Source organism: Penicillium taxi (assembly GCF_028828555.1).
Source record: "Penicillium taxi strain IBT 34144 chromosome Unknown utg000001l_segment0_segment0, whole genome shotgun sequence".
NCBI lineage: Eukaryota > Fungi > Ascomycota > Eurotiomycetes > Eurotiales > Aspergillaceae > Penicillium > Penicillium taxi.
Window position 1 is genome coordinate 162,761 of NW_026643203.1, and position 21,320 is coordinate 184,080.

At 46.3% G+C, this 21,320-nt stretch overlaps 8 protein-coding genes across 8 annotated transcripts; 3 read left to right on the plus strand and 5 right to left on the minus strand.

Annotated features, from left to right (window-relative positions):
• Positions 1 to 108: 108 nt before the first annotated feature.
• Positions 109 to 2,415, plus strand: N7495_000063 (peptidase family M20/M25/M40 protein; the record flags this gene model as incomplete). Its single annotated transcript, XM_057202733.1, has 1 exon — positions 109 to 2,415. One exon carries the CDS (start codon positions 109 to 111, stop codon positions 2,413 to 2,415), a length of 2,307 nt encoding a protein of 768 aa, XP_057066806.1.
• A 625-nt stretch (positions 2,416 to 3,040) lies between these two features.
• N7495_000064 (Sec62 family protein translocation protein) lies at positions 3,041 to 4,320 on the minus strand (the record flags this gene model as incomplete). Its single annotated transcript, XM_057202734.1, has 3 exons — positions 3,041 to 3,202; positions 3,259 to 3,815; positions 3,894 to 4,320. 3 exons carry the CDS (start codon positions 4,318 to 4,320, stop codon positions 3,041 to 3,043), a joined length of 1,146 nt encoding a protein of 381 aa, XP_057066807.1.
• A 254-nt stretch (positions 4,321 to 4,574) lies between these two features.
• N7495_000065 (Lectin C-type domain protein) lies at positions 4,575 to 6,472 on the plus strand (the record flags this gene model as incomplete). The annotated part of the gene is made up of 2 exons (XM_057202735.1): positions 4,575 to 4,637; positions 4,709 to 6,472. 2 exons carry the CDS (start codon positions 4,575 to 4,577, stop codon positions 6,470 to 6,472), a joined length of 1,827 nt encoding a protein of 608 aa, XP_057066808.1.
• A 272-nt stretch (positions 6,473 to 6,744) lies between these two features.
• N7495_000066 (uncharacterized protein) lies at positions 6,745 to 9,042 on the minus strand (the record flags this gene model as incomplete). Its single annotated transcript, XM_057202736.1, has 3 exons — positions 6,745 to 8,580; positions 8,634 to 8,822; positions 8,872 to 9,042. 3 exons carry the CDS (start codon positions 9,040 to 9,042, stop codon positions 6,745 to 6,747), a joined length of 2,196 nt encoding a protein of 731 aa, XP_057066809.1.
• A 649-nt stretch (positions 9,043 to 9,691) lies between these two features.
• On the minus strand, positions 9,692 to 12,611 carry N7495_000067 (OPT family oligopeptide transporter; the record flags this gene model as incomplete). Its single annotated transcript, XM_057202737.1, has 13 exons — positions 9,692 to 10,312; positions 10,380 to 10,489; positions 10,550 to 10,746; positions 10,804 to 10,839; positions 10,894 to 11,009; positions 11,069 to 11,169; positions 11,219 to 11,336; positions 11,385 to 11,633; positions 11,692 to 11,816; positions 11,870 to 11,906; positions 11,956 to 12,029; positions 12,080 to 12,256; positions 12,374 to 12,611. The coding sequence occupies 13 exons, from the start codon at positions 12,609 to 12,611 to the stop codon at positions 9,692 to 9,694; spliced, it is 2,199 nt and encodes a 732-aa protein (XP_057066810.1).
• Positions 12,612 to 13,678: 1,067 nt separating this feature from the next.
• On the plus strand, positions 13,679 to 15,487 carry N7495_000068 (M20 family metallopeptidase; the record flags this gene model as incomplete). The annotated part of the gene is made up of 3 exons (XM_057202738.1): positions 13,679 to 14,016; positions 14,067 to 15,268; positions 15,333 to 15,487. 3 exons carry the CDS (start codon positions 13,679 to 13,681, stop codon positions 15,485 to 15,487), a joined length of 1,695 nt encoding a protein of 564 aa, XP_057066811.1.
• An 895-nt stretch (positions 15,488 to 16,382) lies between these two features.
• N7495_000069 (uncharacterized protein) lies at positions 16,383 to 17,054 on the minus strand (the record flags this gene model as incomplete). The annotated part of the gene is made up of 1 exon (XM_057202739.1): positions 16,383 to 17,054. The coding sequence occupies one exon, from the start codon at positions 17,052 to 17,054 to the stop codon at positions 16,383 to 16,385; it is 672 nt and encodes a 223-aa protein (XP_057066812.1).
• A 1,573-nt stretch (positions 17,055 to 18,627) lies between these two features.
• On the minus strand, positions 18,628 to 19,680 carry N7495_000070 (uncharacterized protein; the record flags this gene model as incomplete). The annotated part of the gene is made up of 2 exons (XM_057202740.1): positions 18,628 to 19,137; positions 19,195 to 19,680. The coding sequence occupies 2 exons, from the start codon at positions 19,678 to 19,680 to the stop codon at positions 18,628 to 18,630; spliced, it is 996 nt and encodes a 331-aa protein (XP_057066813.1).
• Positions 19,681 to 21,320: the final 1,640 nt, after the last annotated feature.

The following is a 21,320-nucleotide window of genomic DNA, read 5'->3' on the forward strand; positions in this document are numbered from 1 at the left end:
TCTTCTTCTCCTGAAATCCTACTTCCCGTCAACGCTTTTTTCGTCATTAACGGCCATGTAGACTTATTTTTGTCGATTCTTTTCGTTCCTCTCTTCTATACAACTTCAATGTCGGAGTCTACTGAGCCATCGAGGGAACGTCGTGGCCATCGACTAGCGCCACTGCAGACCAACTTTAGCCGGCCAACTGCTGCACAATTAACTTCCACACAATTAAAAACACACACTCAACGGCCTCGACCGTCCGAACATATGAGCAATGGTGCAGGGGATCCGGTACCCCTGCAGAACACTGCGGTTCAGCGACAATCGTCAAAGAACGGCCTACGCAGTCTATTCGGCCGCGATAAGTCAGCACGCGCTCTTACGGCCGACAACAAATTGTCCGAAATCAAGGAGAAGGAGGGTGAGCGCAAGCGCCAGGATTCAGTGCCAACTGACTTGACATCACTCTCTCCTTCAGTAATCAGTCCGCGCACCACAGAGACCCCGAATTCACGCTCCTCTCCTGCCACACCACGCCAGCGGGCCACATTAAAGACAAGTCGACCGAAGCCCGAAGATGACAAAGCGCACGAGCAGCTAGGTTGGAAGCCGCCTCCTCTATTTCAGGCATATCCGCAGTCGACTATGCATGCATGTCTCTCGACACCGGAGATGTCAGTGGAATCCATCTTACGCCTTCATGCGACGACCAGACGGGGTGACGAGGGTTCCATCTGTCAAGAGGAGACGAAGAAGCGCGAGCATAAAGATCGTAAGCACCTACGCACTTTGTCTGGCATAATGAGTAAAGTGGACTGGAGTAATAAAGTCTACGTCCTCGCGACGGCCGGGTTTATCCTCCAATATGCGGGGGAGGGGAAGAATGATCGAATTCCCGAGAAGATGCTACAGTTGGGCCCACAATCGGTAGCATTTGTCAGCGATGCCATCCCGGGGAAACACTGGGTAGTACAAGTCTCGCAGAACTCGTCAGCAGAGGCTGGCCCGGCGCCTGCAGAGCCTCTCAAGCCTCGCACACGGCGCTTTGGATTCCATCGATCTTATGCACGGCGTCTGGCCCGTAATATTCTCTTGGTCTTCGGTGACCCGGATTCCATGATTTCATGGCTGATGGCCATCCGAGCGGAGATTGAGGCTCGTGGTGGACCCAAATTGACGATGGAAAAACACTCAGAGGAGCCTGAGCCTCAACTGCGCCAAAGTTCAAATGTTCGGCAAATAGTGAAGAAGGATCCTCATCGCATATCGAGTCTGTTTCTCCAGCCCGTGCACCTGCGTTCTCCGGACGGAGATGAGGATGGTCAGCCTTCAAGCGAGGCTTCGTGGATGAAGCGAAACTCGTATGTGTCTGTCCACCGATCGACGATGGATTCTAGATCAGAGTCAGTCTCTACCGTACAGACAGACCCGAATGGTTCTGATGCAAACACATCCTATCAAATCTCAGCCACGACAGCAGTCACGGAAGAGCAAATTTCCAGAGAACTCGACCGTCTCTACACCCGCAGCCCACCTTCCTCCAGCCACGGCAAGCGCCAATCTCTATATGGCTCTCCTTTATCAGAGGTCCCAGCCGCCATGGGACAGCTGAATCAAGCCAACGTGCCGGATGAAAGCGCGCGATGTGCCTCACCGCCAGCTCCAAACTTCAGCGTGCCGCTGTTCAGCAAGAAATTTGTTGCAAAAGGAGCATCCTCTACCATGCAGGACGCACGACCATCTGTTGATGGTGTCCTGCGTGGTGAGAGCATCGCCTCGCCTCCACAATCTCCAACGTATAGTGCCGCAAGCTCACGTCGAACTGAAAGCACCGAACCAGTAGCACGAGATAGCGCAGGGCGAAGGATTTTGCGGACTTCCAATTCTGAAGATGTGCTATCGAGAACAGTGCGTGCAGCGCAGAATGCACCCAACTTCTCACGCATTTCTCGAGGCTCTGTCCCGAACATTGAAACTGGCGGTGCTTCCTCTCGCCCTCTCAGCTTGGTCGGTCAGCTTGGTCTAGGTATTCAAATTGGCAACGAGGCGCATCACCCAACACTTCTTCCATCCGAGCCAAACTCGCGCACTCGAGTCTCCACCCTAAACGATCACGAAGTGCACCAGCAGAGTGTGCCCCGTCGAAAGAGCATGCCCGGTCTTGTCATTGGACCCCCTGCTGCACCTCCACCGAACTGCCCACTGCCCAAGATCCCATCACCAATAATAGAGCAGATGCCGTCGCCATCAATCTCGTCAAGCTCACCAGTGATTGACCTTCCCACACCGACATCTCAAAGCTCACAGAAATCCCCTTCACTTAAATCACCTACGCTCCGATTCTATCAATCGCAGCAAACGATTGATCAAATCAACGCTAGCACGCCCGGCTCGAAATCAGCTTCCAGAACCTCTAGATTCATCCGATGATCCGATCATGTACTAATAACGACCATACAAACAAAACCTCAACATCACTCATTAGTCACTCCGGATTTCTCAATATAACATTCCACTTCCCAAGGTTGCCCATCTACCTACCTATTCTCCTTGTGTCGATTGTTCCTCGATGCATCACGTCTCCTCATGAGCAACTTCCGATATACCACTAATCTCACATTCGATCATGTTCGTGCGTCCGCTGCATACATTTCGCATTCTTGTCTTATCTCCTTGTGTTCGACCTTTTACCTTGGTTCGAATGTCTATACCCTTTTTCCAAGGTTGGTGGCTTTGCATCGTCTCTTTCGTATACCTAGGTATACGCTGATTTACTTATTGTCTATGTCTCTATTTATACCCCATTTATATCAATTCATAATGTACATATGTACTTGAATTCATCCTTCTTCATATTATCTGCGTAAGGGGGATTGTACTCTGTATTTATCTGAATTAGAAAATTGAGTGGGTTTCATTTTGAGTATTCACATGGTAGAACGCAGGAATGAATATTTTTGGAAGACTTCGAAAAAGGCATTCCGAAGAGATCAATCACAGCTGACTGATAATACCTCTTTGCTGAAACGTATTCTTAATAGTATGCAAAACGTAGTTACTCCTCCACTTCCTCAACTCTTGCAGTCAAATCCCGCAATACGGGTTCCGAAGATGGCGCGGCAGGCTCAGCAGATGTGGTAGTTGCCGAGGGGGCAGGTTCTATGGCAACAGCGTCAGAGCTGCTCGACTTGGACTTTTTGCTCTTTTTCTTCTTGTTCTGCGATAAAAGGTTAGCAAACTCGAGTTATAAGCGGTGAGAAATAGATAACGAACCTCTTGCCAACCCCACAGCGGCTTGAAGCTATCAAAGAACCCAACATCCTCAAACAGGTTCGGGAACAGCCAAAGACCAGGAGAAGCCACGACAACGGTAATGCAGAATAATATTAGACGGACAATTGCCATGGCAAAGAAGAGACCAAGGAGACCCATCATGCCAACACTCAGATACCAAACACCCTGGCGCAGCATGATCGGCCACAGAGGGAAGAGCACAACAGCAAAGATACCGGCAACAACACCGGCAGCCATAGCCTTTTGCTTCCACTGCGAACCTTCCCACAGCCAAACATAGTGCATCATCGGATCAACCTCCTGGTGCTGTTCGATCTTAACGGTCCACAGACCCTTAACACGGTTCTTGGGCTTGGCATGGTCGTGACCGGCATGTGGGTCAATCTTGCTGATTCGCAGTGCCAGAAGAGATAGTGGGAGGAGCTTGAAGACGTTCTCGGCTGAGGCGCGGTCTGTCACGGGCGGGAGGAGGGAGTTCTTCTTTGCGGCGGCTTTCGCGTAGGCGGGGGACTCAATGGCACGAATAGCTCGCTTGACTAGAGAGAATCATTGTGAGTAATCCATACCATATCCAACTCACTTCTAACAGTTGAGTAAGAAATTCTTTGACATACCTTTGAAAATCTCCTTCCGCTGTCCATCCATTATACAAGCGCGTGGCTTCAAGTCTTGCGACCGCAAGAACTTGGCCAAAGCCAAGGCCTTAGGGTCGGCGGGGGCATTCGGGTTCACGGGCACCTGTTGTGTAGTTTGCTGAGGTTTACCAGGCTGTGGAATTTGTGCCTGCTGTCCAGGCTGTGGAGAACCAGCTTGGGCTTTCTGCGCTTCCATCTGTTGCTGATGCGCCTGCATGGCCCGCGCTCGTAGCTGAGCAACGTATTGTTCCGGAGACAATCCGAGTTTTGTAGCGTCAGCGATGAGCTGTTCGCGCTGTTTCTGGGCGAATTGCTCTGGTGTCAACCCTCGTTTGGCAGCCTCGGCGGCGAATTGTTGCTGCATTGCTGCCATCTGTTGAGGGCCGGGTCCTTGTGGCGCGGCCATTTTGAAAGAAAATAATAATAAAAGGGTATCAAAAAAGTGCAAAAAAAGAGATTTGACCTCGAGTTGGACGAGGTTGTGAGGAAATGAAGTGAGAAATGAAGTTGAAGAAAGATGAAAGAGAATCTTAAGAAGTGGACAGATCGACTCAGGTGATCGCGGCCCCTGCAGCTTCTTCCCGGAAATTCCTCCCGCGCAATCCAGACTGCATATTTATAGACGTATCATTACTAGGCGCATGAACTGCGCTTTCTTTCATGTCTGTCTCATATAATTCGGATGCTACCCTTCAGGATGCCACTTGGGTGGCCATGCTTCTGGTTCGTTTATAATTGATATGCTTGATATGCTTGATATCGATTTTGCTTCATTCACTTACATATTACTGAAGAGCGAACGCGATGTCGCTGGCCAGATCCCAATCAATTTTGTCACTAACCCCGGCGTTTCATTATCATCAGCTTGCTTTGCTGATGGTCTCTATGCCCGAATACCCGGTGCGGACTGCATATCAAATCTACTGTCGATCGGATATCGACGACTAGTACTGGATATATATTGGTCAGTGGAGCGCAGGACATGGTCATTTTGCCCGGTCGAAGTCCCCAAAAAGGCCGATGTGACCGTCTCTGCATATACATCTACCTTTACGAGTACATCGACAACGTCTACCATGACATTGATGGAAACAGCTTCGACAACAACAGGTGCCGCATCACCGACTATCACGGCATATACGGATTCTCATGGGGATGCGGTCTACGAGCTCGGGCCATATAGATGCACAAATGATCTCGATTTGTACACATTAACTGAAGTTTTGACCGGATACTTCAAGGCTACGTCAACCGAGCTGACCGGCTACATAATCTATCTGGCTCTGAATCTGCATGTAGCCGGAAGTGACGCGGAGCCGACGAAGCCAGCTTCAGCTGTGACGGGCAATGATCTCCCTAAAATAGATATAGAACGCGCTGGCGCATTCTTCAAAACCGTACTTTCGAATTATATCTACACCCCCGTCACGCTGGCCAGTGACCGGAGCAACTTGAACGCGTCTTGGTACGAAGTTGAAGAAGATTATAAGCCTATCACTGAATATTTCACGATTCACAGGGATGAAACAGGCCAGCAGAGTACTCCAGATGGCTGGCCATCGTCAAAATTCATACTACTCGCAAATACGAACCGAATCCTAATCGAATATGGGTCCATTGACCCCCAATTGGCAGACTATGATTGGTCTCAGGATGGGGAGGTCATTTTTCCTCCGTCATATCTGACTTCGGCAACCAGCACTTCTACTACCAACGATACTTTCTCTTCGAGCTGTATCTATAATCCGGAAGCCACAGACGTATCCCAGGCCAATTCCTCCTGGGCCATTTCCAATGGCCTCACTGTTGCAGACGGTCTATCCCCAGAGAGTACAATGTCATCTATAAATAATGTTATCGCAGGCCTCACGGCATGTGGCATTTCCCCATTCCTGAACAGCACCCTTTTCGGCCAATCCGCTGACGTCAGCATCTCCAACTATCGTAACCTCTCCCTTTCCACAGGATGGGCGTGGGCCCCTGGTGAGCCCCAGGGTGCAGGTACCGGTGGCGGCACAGAGGGTCAGCCATCGTTCGACCGCTGTGCAATCATAGACCCGTCACTACAGGGTCGCTGGCGAGCAACCAACTGCTCCGACACGCGGCGCGGAACCTGCCGAGTAGGAAATTCCCCCTTCGAATGGACATTATCGCATTCGACCGGGGATTTCTCATCAGTCTCCAATCTATGTCCGTCCGGCTCTGAATTTGCAGTGCCTCGAAACGGGATTGAAAACACCTATCTGTACAAATACCTCTTGACCCAGTCCGATGAGCTTAGCACAACAGCAGACTCCGGTCCAGGTGTCTTTCTCGACTTCAACTCCATCAGTGTCACATCCTGCTGGGTTTCGGGTGGACCAAAAACCGCATGTCCCTATATTTCTAATCCACAGCAGCTGGAGCGCAGGACTGTGCTTGTTGCGGCGATAGCTGGAATTGTCATCTGCATCATTGCTGCCCTGACTGGGTTCGTCAAGTGTAATGCGAACCGGCGGAACTCTCGACGTCGAAAACGGGTCATTGCTGGATGGGAATATGAAGGTGTTCCCTCATAAAATAAAATTTATATTCTAGTTGTTTTCTCTCTCGAGTTCCTACGTGGGCGCTTTGTGATACCCTAATTTGATATTTGGATTTATTGGATTTGTTGCATGATATCTCATGCCTAATACATAAAAAGAAATAAAACATCGAAAGATATAGAAAAGGCCCCATCCTTAGATGGCCTGTCAACCAAACCTAACACACGGATCGCTCAACATAAATCATAAAAGAATACCCCAAAACTCCAGCCCGGAATGTCAAGCCGTTTGATTTCTTTCATATATTAGAGTCCGGCGAAGCGAGCCCATCCAGCAGCACGAATAGGGGTAGTTGCTGTACTTTTCGGCTGTTCAGGGGCCGAATTCTCGTCAAAAATATGGAAACTACGGCCCTCCTCGGCGATCTTGCCGCTGACATCGCGCCGACGACCAACTCCAAGACCGGCAATATAGCTTCCATACGAGGAGAGGGAAGCACCAACGCCTTCAACGAGACCTGACTGTGCGGCGTCCGCGCCAGAGTTACTGACAACACGGCCCTTGCGATCCCCATCCTTGGTAGCTGGCGAAGATATGACACGAGTGTTGAGAGGGCTCTCATCATCGCTGTCATCCTTCTTGAGAGAAGCGTAAGCTGCCATCTTGCTGCGCTTCTTTACAAGCTTTGATTGCTTCTTCTGAGCATCTTCCTGGACGCTGACATCGCGAGATCGGCTCACTCTAGGTCCATCGTCTCCCAAATCGTCATAAAAGTGGTGCTTGGGCGTGGCTGGAGCGAAATCATCAATCGACTCATCAGAAAGGTATGGTTCTGCCTTCTGGTTGGACATAAGGTTTGGGTTGTCGCTCAGAGCAATGCGCCGAACCTGATCTGTCTCTTCGAGAATTTCAGTGAAAGGAGGCTGGGGAGTTGGGGGGTTCAGCATAAGAGGATTAAATGGAAGACCATCCTTCTGTTCACCATCTCCAAATCCCTGCTCGTACTCTTCCGGGTCTGGGAAGATATTGAAACGTGTGTCACCCAAGTCTTGCTCACGAGTGCCTTCGTCTTTCCCGTAAAACTCATGCATGGCTAGGGATGTATATTCCCCGCGAATGCTTTCTGGGATTGCTTTTCCAATGGAAGCTGGTGGCTTTTGGCCGTAGGCGAACCAGTCTCGAATGGTGCTGCCAGTGGAAGAGGTCGTCTTGCTGTAAATAGAAGACGAATGGCGAATTGGTGCATTGCCGTTTACATTATCATCCTTCTGCTTATTACTGGTTGGTGACGGGGGTCCATCGGCGTAGGTAACCCAATTCTCCTCAGACACGGAACTGACAGAGTTCGAACGATCCGCTGACAGAGGACGTATCTGGGTGGTAGCATCGACAAATTCTGGAGAGTGAGAAGCAACATTACGATATTCGGGTTTTCCTGAATGCGATGTGAGATCGAGCGGCTGGAGTGCTGTGTGATCGTAAAACGTATCAGGACTAAGGGGACTATGGGGACTATGGGGCTCCATCTGAGAGAGACGATGACGATGACGATGCTGCTGGAATGACAATACAGAAGTACGCTTCTCGTTTGTCTCAAAAGAGCCTTTGCTTGAGTCGCCACCAATGGAAAGACCGCGGGTGTGGATGAAAGGCACAGTTCGGGGTGGTCCAATAAGAGGGTCGTACGGGTCTTCGAGGTTCGATTGCAAGGTAGAAGAACTCCAGTGTTTTTCATCCGCCTCAATACCCTTGCGGGTCTTTCGGGGCAGAGCAGTCAGATTGTCTTCCAGAGGGTTCATATCAGGAGGAAGCTGAGAGATTTTATGGAAGGCAACGGCTAAGTAGATTGAGAGGGCAAGTGACACTAGGTGTAGTGCGCCATTAACAATGGCCACGATGAACATGCCCTCAACAATTTCAAATTTAATAGCGGCACTGTTGAAGAAGGTACCCCAACCGTAATCCTGCATTGTGTATTCCGCATGGGAGATGTATGCAGTGAAGACGTAAAATGGGATTATTCCCAAATCCAAAATGGATGCGAAGACGGCATAGCTGGCTTGTGATCCCGTTGGACGAGTAATTGGTGATTGGCAAAGAGTGTATATGGCATAGATAGTGTGAAGAATTGCGGCAATAGGCTGAAGGATTGGGTCAGTGCTAGTTCGATCTACATATCCAAGTATCAACTTACAGCCGCCCTAATAATCCAAATCATTCTCGCCGAGGCCTGAGTGATAACGACGGAGAAGAAAAGGGAACCAAGTGATCCAATGAGAGTAATAATTCGAAGGCCCAGCTGTATATGGCGTGTGCGAGTAACTCTTTTCTTGGTGTTAGGGTGCATAGGCGTCCATGTTGACCTGTTGTCGAAACCGCCCCACTGCAAAAAGGATCAGTACGTAATATTCCAGTAGATTCGTCAGACATACTGTGTCGGGATGCTTGTTGAAGCTGATTAAAGGCCCTGTTGGTTTTTCTTTAGGCTCTGGGATTCTCCAGCTAGCCTGCGTCACGGCCTTGGGATTGAATTCTGGATCAGTAGGGCCGCAGAGGCTGTATGTAGCAGGGCGATCGTAAAGGAATGGAGGGGATGACCCCATGATCGCAACTGAAGGCCTCCGAAGCCACGCGAATTCCTGGAATGTAGATGAAGAATGGAACTCAAGTGTGGATGCGATCGGAGATAACAAGATGGACTACACAGCACTAAGTATGTGAGTGGGCACGAGCGGAGTAAACAAGCTTGGTGGTCGACCCGGTAACAATCACTAAGATAAGATCACGTGTATTATCAGTCCACTCTTCTACACAGATTCTTAATTGAATTCTCACTATTATTCTCTTGGAATTACGAACATCAAAAGTTGAGACTCGGGACTTGGCCTAAAGATTTTTCCCATTGGTGTCATCTTTCCGGCTTTGCATTAAGATCTATCAACATCGCTTTTTGTGAATACGATTTCTGCACAGCACCCACATATGATGCATCATTTAGTTGCTCACGAAAATACCTAAGAGAAGCTTACCTACGTACCTGCCGATCTCTGTTTTGAAGGATTGAAGAATCGGAAACGGTCTGCCCGAGGACTTTGAGAGCTCATAATGAGAAAAGTGCATTTGATACGAAATGTTTAACAGTATCGAACCTTGGTCCCTTGATTCAAAGTCTCGGACCTCAGAAGACCTCGAGAATAACTAGTTCACATGCACTATACTTGCATTATCATGCATAATGCTACCTATGGATCTCTATAATGCAAAACATCTTTCAGTGCTGTCAGCGTTGTTGCCCCACCAATGAACCATCTTCGTTCCAGTTGTCCCAAGGAAGATAAAGATAAACAGCAGATTTGCGTTGAATCCAGTATCCAATGCTGCACCACTGATATAAGCCCATTTATTCCAGAATACTTTCCTGTACCGAAAGAGAAAGAAGTTGGTGAAGGTACCGACGAGGAATGTCGTAAAAGGCCCAGTGCTAAGGTTGCCGTAGAAAACTCCAGCTGATGCAAAGAATATAGTCGTATTCCACAGATCAAAACGAGCGCGAGGGAATTTCTTGTGCAGCAACCACATTGCACAAGGGGCAAGTGCACCTGCAAGGAAGCCCCAAAGAACAGGCTTGAAGAAGTCCGATGCGAAGAGTTTCTTCGGGCCAACGAGAGCAAACTGAATGCCGGCTGTGTTGTACGATTTGAAATCTTGACCGGTCCACTGGCCGAGGGGGTCTGTCTTCTTGCCGCTAACGTAGTCAAACTTGGTATCGATGACCCAGCGCATAACGCCGTAGTTTATGGGCAGCGCAAACATGTTGGCTATGATTTGGATTCCGATGACTTGTCGGGGAGGTAGGTGAAGGTAATGGCCAACCTGAAATCAAAAATCAGCTTCAAATCATCATTTGATAGTGAGTGGATGGCACTGCAATTCGTCGAACCTTTTGATCTTCTAAAACTGTACGAGCATCGTACCACACATTTCCGGAGATAATTCGATATGCAAGCTGACCCAAAGGATGTCGTGATGATCCCTTTGCCTCAATCATGTCTAAAAGAATAAACTTGTCAGCTGGATTTCGAAACAAAACACGGGCTCTTATCAACTTACATCCATAAACAAGCTCGTTGAAGAAGCCGACCTTGATGGAAAAGCCTGATATGGCATACACAAAGCTCATTGGTAGCATTGCTGCTGCTCCAAAAAGCAATGCTACAAAATACGTCCAGATAGGCATATAAATTGCCTTGGAAACAACAACACCAAGAAGCATTAGAAACGGTACCAGAGTAATTGCAACCCACTCCCTGTCATGCTTGTTAGCCGAGATAGTCCCCTGCAAACGAAGAGCGAGAGGAGCTCACCATCTTTTGATACCGGGGTATTGTTGGATGATTCGACTGAGATTTCATTGTTAGTCTCTTTAGGTATAAGAAATTGACAGCTGCAAATACCTCAATCTGTCTTGATAATAATCTCCCGATTGCTTTCTGGCTTTAAATATGCTGTAGATTTTCGGGCCAAAAAACAAGCCGCACCACATGTAAGAGGACATGTACGAGGCTACCCACTATGGAAATATCAGTAAAGAAAGGATAAATCTCAGTAATCATGCGAAATGTAGCTTACCATGAACAGCTGCCATGTATACTGGGCTCCGGAGTAGGCAAGGCCGAATTCTTCGTATTTTGTCTCGTTAATGTGTTGCATACCACTGGAATCAAGGTAGACTTGAAATTCTTCAGCACAAGTTCCAAGGCGTGATATAGAGATACATACTTAGATCAGTGAACGGATAAGTTGACCCGTTCTTTAGGAATACACCGTTCGACATGATATTGTAAGTCGGTGACCCCCAAAGGTGGCCGAAATACGCAATAGGAATTAGGATCCAACACTAGAAGAGATTAGAGGGGTTATTTTGACACAAAATTTTACCACTTACCGTCAAGACAAACGCCAAGAAAATTATCACTTGTACACTGTATGGATATGTGATAACATGCGACGTGATGTTGGACCAATCGAGTGTTATGTTCAGCAATCCCATGCCACCATGACCGGCTCCGATAAAATTGACAGTATGGCTGCGACTAGCAAACCAGCACAGTGGAGCCAGAGATGCCACAAATGGAAAGAGGTATTCGGGTAAGAACTGCCAAACAAACGTAGCCACGAGTATTATCCAAAACACCTGACATATTTAATTAGCCACAATGAGAGAAAAGTGGTGTATATCTGCAGAAAAGTACCTTCACCTGTTCCCTCGCTCTTTTATGGTTTGACCTGTTGTTGGCATCTATACTTCGGTAGAGCGTTACCTGTTGTAAGGACAGGGGAAATATGAATTCGGGGTCATCTATGAGAATTTTGCGAGCTAGATAGGTCAGGTTTACCATATTCATTTGAGAGATATCATGGAGTACTTACCCATTGCAGCAAATGAATAACCAAGCAAGGAACAGCCCTAGTCTTGAATAAGCTTATTTTCTTAGTCTGTAAAAGTTGAAGCCTACCCATCCGAAAAATAAGGCGACTGCAGGGTTTATAGTGATATTGTAGTATAGAGCAGCGTTCGTGGGAAGATAAGCTTTTGAAATCAGAATTTGTCATATACTGGGAAATATTTGAATCACATACTTGCCCATTGACCTTGACTTCCAGCATTGGCGGCAATACCAATAATTGCATGCTCCTTGGCCGACCAAGGGCCCGGATTCAAGGAAAATGAAAATCTTCCCAGTGGTACCCTATAGTCAGGTAAAACTCGTGCAAGGAAACGACCAAGAGGGTCAGATGCCAGAATTACAAAGAAAACTGGAAATGGAGCGGTAGTCGTTCGAAAGCTAGTAGGTTGTGAGCTAGAACGTTTAGTGCAATTTGTCGGCAGCGAGACCTACTAAGATAATTGGGAAATAATACTACCAATCGCACAGAATAATGCTGATAGAATTATTGAGCGGAAAGTCAAGACTGGAAGTGATGGGTCATCTTCAAAGTCAACGACAGTCCGCACCAACTCAGGAATATTCTTAAACTCGGCCGAATCGAAGTCATATTGCGATACTTCAATAGAATCAACCTCTGTTTTATCAATTGTACCTATATACTTGACATCCAATGGCTTTATCTTCTCATTAGGGAGCTCCTGAGGTTCATGCTGTTGTGCCATGCTGCTTGGAGGACTGTCGTTGACGGAAACACAACTTCCGAAGTCTTGTTCCCTACTTAAATATGTCTAGCTGGCTATCTGTCAAGGTATAGGTAGTAGTAACTAGTAACACTTCAATTCCTAGCCAAGAAGATACTGGCACTGCCGATGCAAGCCTTTCCTGTCAAAGGTCAATCTCCGGCAAAGTGGATGTGCCTTGCCCAGTTAGAAGACTATCGTGTGTCCCAGTTGAGGGGTCCTGTCTCGTAGACATGTTCTAGATATTCGCGATGATTGGAGTGAATGTCGTAAAGTAGGGGATCAATGCAGGCATTATCCTGACTACCTAAGCAAGACGAGCTGAGGCGATCACAAGGACAAAGGACGTGTTTCACGTCGAAATATGAGGAAATCTTGGCATTAGTCGGAATATATAGAATCTAAGCTAGGATAAATCCAAGCGTGGCTCATTACAAGGTCTATGGCATCATCTTCAACAAGTTTTTTCACCAATAATCAACTACTTGTTATGGTGGCGCCAGAATGGGGTGAAAGGTGCAATGAGGGGGAGTCGAGTTAGGGCTCGCGAGTTCTTATCAAGTGTAAACATAGTCACAAACTAGTCAGTTATCTCGGGTCTAAACAATCATGATATGGATTCATTACCTAAGTAGTGGCTGACTTGCCGAGCTTGAATTCAGCTCTCCTAAGCTTATCTTCCCCGCAAGGAGAGGCCTTCCTATCATCACTTCAAAATACGTCGGCGATAATAAGATACTTCAGAATATTCAACTATGTCCTAGTTAGGAAACTTGAAGTCGCATAATCGCGCCATGGCTGCGGAATATTGGTGCTAGAAGTATGTAGATCATATTGAATTATGAATTGAATTCGTGATATTGTCATAGTGACATGTCATCATAAGTTAGATAATTTTTAATCAATTGGTTTAGTTATCCGCTCCAATTTTTCCCCTCTTCAAAACGCTCCACCTTCAAAAAAATTATAACATTCTAGTCTTTCTGGTGAATGTTTATCGGTTTAAATCGTGCCCAGGTGGTTTAACTGAGCTTTAAAACTCTATAAATATGTTTTCTTCCCGGCTCTTGCTCCTAGCAAATGGCATAGCGGGTGCTTCGGCTTTCGTGTTGCCACTTTTGGAGCAGAATCCGATGACTATTGGAAATCCGAGTGTTGATTTTAAATGCGATTTACCCCCTGTTCTTGACCCTGCCAATGATGGGTTACCGTCGGCATTGAGCCTATTTTCGTCAGATGAGGCATTGGAACGACAGGTGAAACGTCACCAGGCAATTGTGCAAGTTCCATCGGTTTCATATGATGATTTGGGCGAGATAGGGGAGGATGAGCGATGGAATCCCTTCTACAAGCTTTTCCCGGCTCTTCAAAACTCATATCCTACAATGTAAGTCAGAAGCCCACGCTGGAGAATTTCCCGCAGCTGACCACTTCAAGCCATAAGCGCGCAAAGCTGGAGAAGATAAATATTTTTGGGCTGCTCTACACACTAGAAGGCTCTGATCCTTCTCTGAAGCCGACTCTTCTTACTGCCCATCAGGACGTGGTACCTGTTGCTGATGCATCCACATGGAAATACCCACCTTTCGAGGCTCATTTTGATGGCGAGTATATCTGGGGACGAGGTGCATCCGACGACAAGAACAGTCTCACAGCCATCCTCTCCGCTGTCGAGGGTCTTCTTTCTGAGTCTGACTGGAAGCCAAGGCGAACTCTCCTCCTGGCTTTCGGGTTTGACGAGGAAGTCGGTCTGAATAAAGGTGCTGGGCCGATCAGTGAGATTCTTAAGGAGAGATATGGTGAAGACAGCGTTGCTATCATCCTTGATGAGGGTGGTTTCGGCTCGGGACCTCTCGATGGAAATACTGTATATGTCCACCCTGCAATCACCGAGAAGGGTCATGCCAATCTCTTCTTCGAGCTCCATGCCAAGGGTGGCCACAGTTCTGTCCCCCTGCCGCATACGGGTATCGGCATCGTTTCTGAGATCGTTGTCGCGCTTGAATCTAATCCGTATGAGCCTAAAATCATCGAGAACGGCCCCATTCACAAACGATTAATTTGTCAAGCGCGATACTCTCCTAATACTCAGCCCGAGATCGAAAAGTTATTACGGAATAATGACTTTGATGGGCTCGCAGTTGAATTTGCTAAATCGAGCCCTTTTAACCGGTTTGTTGTTCAAACATCGCAGGCTATTGATCTGATTACGGGCGGAGTGAAGATCAATGCCATGCCAGAGGTCGTTACCCTGGCTGTTAACTATCGCGTTGCCCACCATGAAAAACCGGTACAGGTTCAATACAAGGCTATTCAAGTAATTGCGGACGTTGTCAAGAAGTATGGCCTTCGAGTGGACGCATTCACTGGCGACAAAGAATATCACGATTATGTCGCAGGTCTTCATTCCAGTGATATGCTTTATCATAGCGATCTAAAACGCCAGGATAATGTTGACTACAACGGAACTCTTGTCATCAGGGCCACAAAGGCCGGAGCCGCACCGGTGTCTCCTGCTAGTGGCCCCGTGTGGGATATCTTTTCGGGAACAATTCGGCATGCCTTTGCGTCGGAAGATAAGATTGTCGTGCCAGTGGGAGACATTATGACAGGTGGTACTGACACTAGATATTATCTCAGTAAGTCTTATTTTGCCCATGTGTTCAAGGAGCCTTGTATTATACATACTGACGGTATGACCAGGCCTTACCCGCAACGTCTTTAGATGGACTCCAGCTATTGGTCGGGGACTAGACAATATTCATACTGTCGATGAGCATATAAGCATTTTTGATCACCTGAATGCCGTCAGATTCTACTATGACTTCATTCGCAACTTCGATGCTGCAGATGTATAAGATGACAAGAGTATAACTGATTATGATATCTCTGGGAATTTTGAAGAGCCAGTTCATCGACTCAGTCTGCAAGATCGCTCAGAGTAGATTACTAAGCTATATAACATCGGAACTTCCTAGGCAACTTAAGGTCAGTTGTTGACCTGCCCAGGTAGTAACCTTGGGGAAATACTGTGCTACAAATATCATTTCTTCATCAAATCTATGGGTACTTTGGGAAATCGGTGTCACCACCTAGCATCTTCATACTAGCCCTTTGATTCAGAGGTTGATAGAACCTCAATCACGTATATGAAGTAGCTATGGGCATTGCATTTTGTGTAGTCATGTTTAAACTTGGTGCAGATCAGCACAATCCTACCTACGGTTCTCGTCTTCACTTCTCCTTCTCCATCAACATCCATCAAGCAACAGTCTATCCGTGCCTTTTGCCATTGGGTGGTTAACTAACAATCCCCAGATAGCTACACTTGGAAAAGACGAACGTCTTACAAAATAATATCAGCCACTACAGAAGTATTTTTTCATGATTCGATGTCCCTGTCCTAGTATTACAACGGTACTAGTGTACCAACAAATAGACTCAATAGCAGATATATCTCATTTTCTTGAAAGACTTAATTAACAAAATCACTACTGAATAGATGGTACTGAACGCGACAATAATACCGATGCGTTCCAACACTCCAAGGAAATCCATATCCACTACCATCGTCACTGTTGCGAACATACAATAAATAGCAGTCGATACATCATAATTCAAGGAAAAAGTCTGGAAGGAAAGTGATATATGACACCTGGGTGAAAATCCGGTACTCTGGCTCATCGACTGGTACAGATAGGATTGGCTTCCTCCTAACCGAAGTCTCACCAGCATTGCAGAGTCTCGTGTCAACTAGCGGCCCCATCTTTTATTCATTTCCTTTCGAAGTGCTTCGCCCTGGCTTTGAGAACCTGTAAAAGCTCCATATCCTCTATTCAGGCCCCATGAGTTATAGTATCCTTGTCGGGCGCTGTAACTTCCATCGTGCCCTTTGGCAATGGCTGTATCCCTGGACGAGAAAGGATCCAAATTCTGTCTAGTTCCACTGCCAGCGTTCGTTTGAAAGCCCCCACTGCCACCGCTTACATTGTAATGAATTCCACCTTCTAAGGCGACTCGCGCAACCTGGAGTACCACATCTCCAACTCCTTTGAAGAACCACGCCAAGGTAGATTCGGGCTCGACTTGTTGACTTTTTGGAGCCTGGGACTCTCGCCCAGAAGTATCTGCTTCTTTCTTTTTGAATTTGTCATGATTATCTTCATTGCTTGGGCGAAGAACCTGGGCGGCCCTGGTGCATTTGAGAGGCTTTTTCTCGTCAAGTTCTTCCAATATTTGTGGCACACGTGCTGATTCCGCATGAAAAGAGCGAGTTACCATCATCTTTGCCTGAAGGACGAGCTCGTCTCTTCTAGCAGCATTATGCCAAGAGATAGTCTCATTCTGTGCGTTGCCATCCACATACTTCTTGCCAAAAGCATGATGTTGAGCTCCATGCGCCCGTAGCTCAGCCCATTCATTCATTCTCTGTAGAAGCATTTCATTGCTGCCTTCAAGTTCCGCCCCCTCACCTCGCCAAAAGGTCGTGACAATTTTCAAGTTCGGGCAAAAGGCTTCTCCGCAGAACGCGGCCAACCAGGAAATCAAGACCGTGTCAAGATGTTCTTGCCGACGGGAGTTGTCCACCACATACCACACGCTGAAGGTTGCGTGGCCATGCAAGTCGTGTAAAAAGGTTGCTATCCCGCAAAATACTTCTCACGTATTGTGGGCTTCAAATCCTGGAGTATCGATGATGAAGTAGTCTTCATTTTCAATTTGCGTGTTTATGATTTGACAATGATCGGTTTCTAATGATACAGCAATTGAGAAAAAGATACTATTTCCAGTTTTAAGAAATATTGACACTCACCTGAGAGGATTCTGTTGCTCGAAAGACCTGTCACCCCCGTAATAAGCTCAGCTAGGGAGGATTTCCCTGCATTCAGTCTACCCACAAGAAGAACGATGTTTGAACTGTTGCCGGCTCTTTTGATTGAATCACGGCAATTCTTTGAGCGTTGCATTGTATAAAGTAGAAATTGCGATAGCTGAGGTTTTGGTAGAGGGGAAATAGATTGTAAAAGCTCAGTCAATGGTGTAATTGAGGTTGGGACTTGGACGTAAGGCTTTTTATGTCCTAGAATTAGCTATAGAGACTCAAGTAAAAGAAAGTTCTGCGCCACGTCATATCGAGATTCAAAGAACGCCTTGGCGCTTATTGTATGGCTTTATCCCCCTGATCATGCAGGCAATACCAGTGGCTGTGTTCTGACCAATAATTGACCTCACTAGATTTATATACATAGTGCCTGAGTGCCATGTCATCAGAAATTGCGATGCATGCATGAAGGCGCCAAAAGAGACGACGACTACTAAATTCTCGCCTATCATTCTATAGATGTATACGTCCGGATTTCAATGAATCTTCGTCCAGGGATGATGAAACTCATGCAACACGACGGGAATCAATTGAGCAAGCTGTGCATTTGAATTCTAATAGGTGCCTGCCCTATAAGTTATTCGACTTACGGGAAGTACAGTCTGGTTTCGGGATAACCATCCTTCTGTTTAGTTTTGGACTATGAGGTCAATGCCGCATTTATTAGGCTTCAAATCATTCTATGAGGTCCAATTATCATCCTGGATATGTCAAAATAACACAGTCACTTGTTTTTAGCCGCCGAGATCTAGTGAGAAGGAAGAACTGAGAGATACTTAAAAATTATTACTTCCAGGCCTTATTTCCCTAAATCTAGGCTACAAATCTTTCGATAACGATCGCTACTCCGAAAGTTGATTTGATCATGAAGACGGAGAAAGTGGCGCAAAAGCTTTGAGAGCAAATCACCACTTTATGTTAAGTCGACAGGTTTCAAAGCACTGGCCACCTTGATGGTCTTTCTTGTCCCAGCGATCTAGTTAGCCTCACTCTGATCCCTAGTAATCTGATCCAGCCAAGGCTGCCTTGAAGCGTTGTGGCCTTGGATAGCCTAGCTATGAAAAAAAATGGGTATAAGAAAGAAAAGTTCATCATTAGTGATCCGATAATTCCTGTCTAAAGATCCGTGATATTGAATATCAAAGCCGGATGCCACTTTACTTCAAGTAGCTGCGCCCCAATTCCAAGAACAGTAATTTGAAATATTTTTTTCGGTCCCAGCTGGTTTCTATGTTGAATAAGCATCCAAGCCGTGCCTGCGCCATTGGGAGATCCGAGCACAGCAGCGAATGCGTTAGGGCTGTTCTCGTTGTCCAGAATAATGCCATCCTGGTATTTTTTCCAATCGTTGAAATTGCTCGGTTCTCCAAGGGCTCTTCGTAGAATGCTCTCCGTGGTCTCATTTTCGATCCAATTCTGAATGATATATTTCAAACCCTGGACTGACTTCTGCTTCTGGCGACAGATTTCTTCCCATGTCAAAAACGAAACATCAGACCAGCGCTGGAGCTTGGGCAATGGATCAACTAGGCAGTCCTGGCTCATGCTTGCAGGGCTTTTACTGTCATCTGCTATGATCAATCCATTATCAGGTGCATACGCATTGTTATAATGCGCGCCGGTGCTCTAGGACCTTATTAGAATAGGAAGATCAAAGTTATGCCTGGGTATATTACAACTTACATCGTATTCCACGCGATTCACAGTGACATCTGCATCATGTCTTGTTTCAGTGTATATCAAATCATCAGGTTCAATACTGAGCTGATCAAGGGTGGCTGTAATTGAAACATATGGTATATTAGACTTGTAGAAGTCTTGTTCGTAAGTTATCCAACCCCATTTCTTTAGATCAATGAACTGTTGAAAGCCACTTGTGAGTTGGGTTGGTTTTGAAAAGCAAGTAGCAGCTGAAGCTCCTGTTTTCTCCATGCCGCAGTTTAGCTCTGATCCCTTCGTGAGTGCTGTTCCCCATTCATTAACGCTACTATCACGAACTTCAATATAATGCTCCTGCCCTTCGGACTCCTGCTCATGAAGTTGCGGAAGAGGATCGCTCTCAAATCCCAGCGTAGGGAAAGCAGTTGCATGAAGAAAAAAGGAAGAAATATTCAATGTGATAGTAAAAGTTTTTAAAGACCAGAAATGAGTTATATGACTGAGCCACATTTTGACCGTTTATAGGAGACCCGTAGTCTAGCTTAGACAAAGCGAGAAAGTCTTTTTACTTTGCAGTAAGGTTAAGAAAGATATATTCAAATGCTTTAGTTTTCTCGATCACTGAGCCAAACTTGAAACGCCTATGTAGCGATTTGGAACAATCAGCCTTCCAAGACGGATCCAGGATCGCCGAAGCCTGTCAGCCTGACACATGAATACAAAGCACTCAAGACCTCAGGATCATTGAGAGATCTTCAAAATATACATTAAATTTGTGAGAGGTGGATCCTTGCACATATGGAGATGCATGATTGACCAGTGAGCAGAGTCCCAGTGGAACAGAAAAGGTGAGGACCGGGTGAGAACGGGGATCATTGAAACCACGCTAGTGTCGCTGTTATCTAAAAATAATTCCCTACTAAATCGCTTTTCTTAAGTTGAATAATATGACTACTACTGTCTTCTTTTCACTAAACTTACATTGATCTCGGCAAGGCAGAGCACGAAAGCCCTGAGTTCCAGGCACTAAACCCAAGCAAAGCTGTGCCGGTCCTTATAATCAATAAAAGCGATAAGACCGAGACGGTTCTTCCAATAAATCGCTATTTTAGAGTACTCAGAAGGAAGTGTCCCACTAGCTTTTCAAAAGCGGCATTGGAAGATACAATGGGATACGCCCGAAGCTATGAGAAGCCAGTAGGCTGGAGGCTCTGACTCTTCCAATATCATCTAAACCGCTTTACAAGTGTCCCTTTTCTATAGCAATATGTTTTTCATTTGGTTGCCCAATTTCAAACTCTAGCTATCTGACATGGAGGCATTCAGAAAGGAGATACATAGAGCCCATAAGTTGAATGAGACAATTTTCCTCTAAGGTTGGCTTCGTGAGGGCCCATTTCTGGATATTCTCAAAGTTCCGACATTGATGTGTCGTAAAAGGGGACGAGAGGCATGGGTACTATCCATAAGTGATGAAACCAAGATCTTGGTTCATAAGCTCCTTCAGGTGAAAACAAAGACTTGCAGAAAATAACGGAAGGAAAGAAGACGAATCCATGGATGACCCGTGGTGAGCAGGACAGGAGTACAAGAGGGACTTCCCGTGGAACTAATATTGATTTTCTTCATATCGAAGACTTGGTGCAGCTAAATTATGGGGAATAATGTAATTAGTTTGCAAGAAATAATCCTTATAACTACTACATATACATACATCCTACAATGATAAGCAATACGCTAGTCCTTAATGTCAAGCTAAACGCCTTCAATGGGCTCAAGCTTATAGAGAGACTAGAAAAAGAGTTATGCTATGGGCGTCTGCGAGTGATAATTAAAACGCTATGGAAACCACTTTATAAACTTTCCATTCTGTCAACATATACTACATAATGGGTCAAAAGTCTGTTCACACTCCCCCGCAAGACAATCTACAATACTCGAAATCGCTACAAAGCCACCAAAACGCTTGAATCTCGCCCTCAAATTGGAAATCCCCCTATCTATAATGGAGCCGCTAGACGTCGGATTTATTTAAAGGCGCGTCAACATTCATTCTGGAGCTATAGACGATTTGCTGCAAATACCGATTTTCACCCCTCCCGATCAACATTACAGAGAATTTTCAAAGCTTATCACCTACCTAAACGACG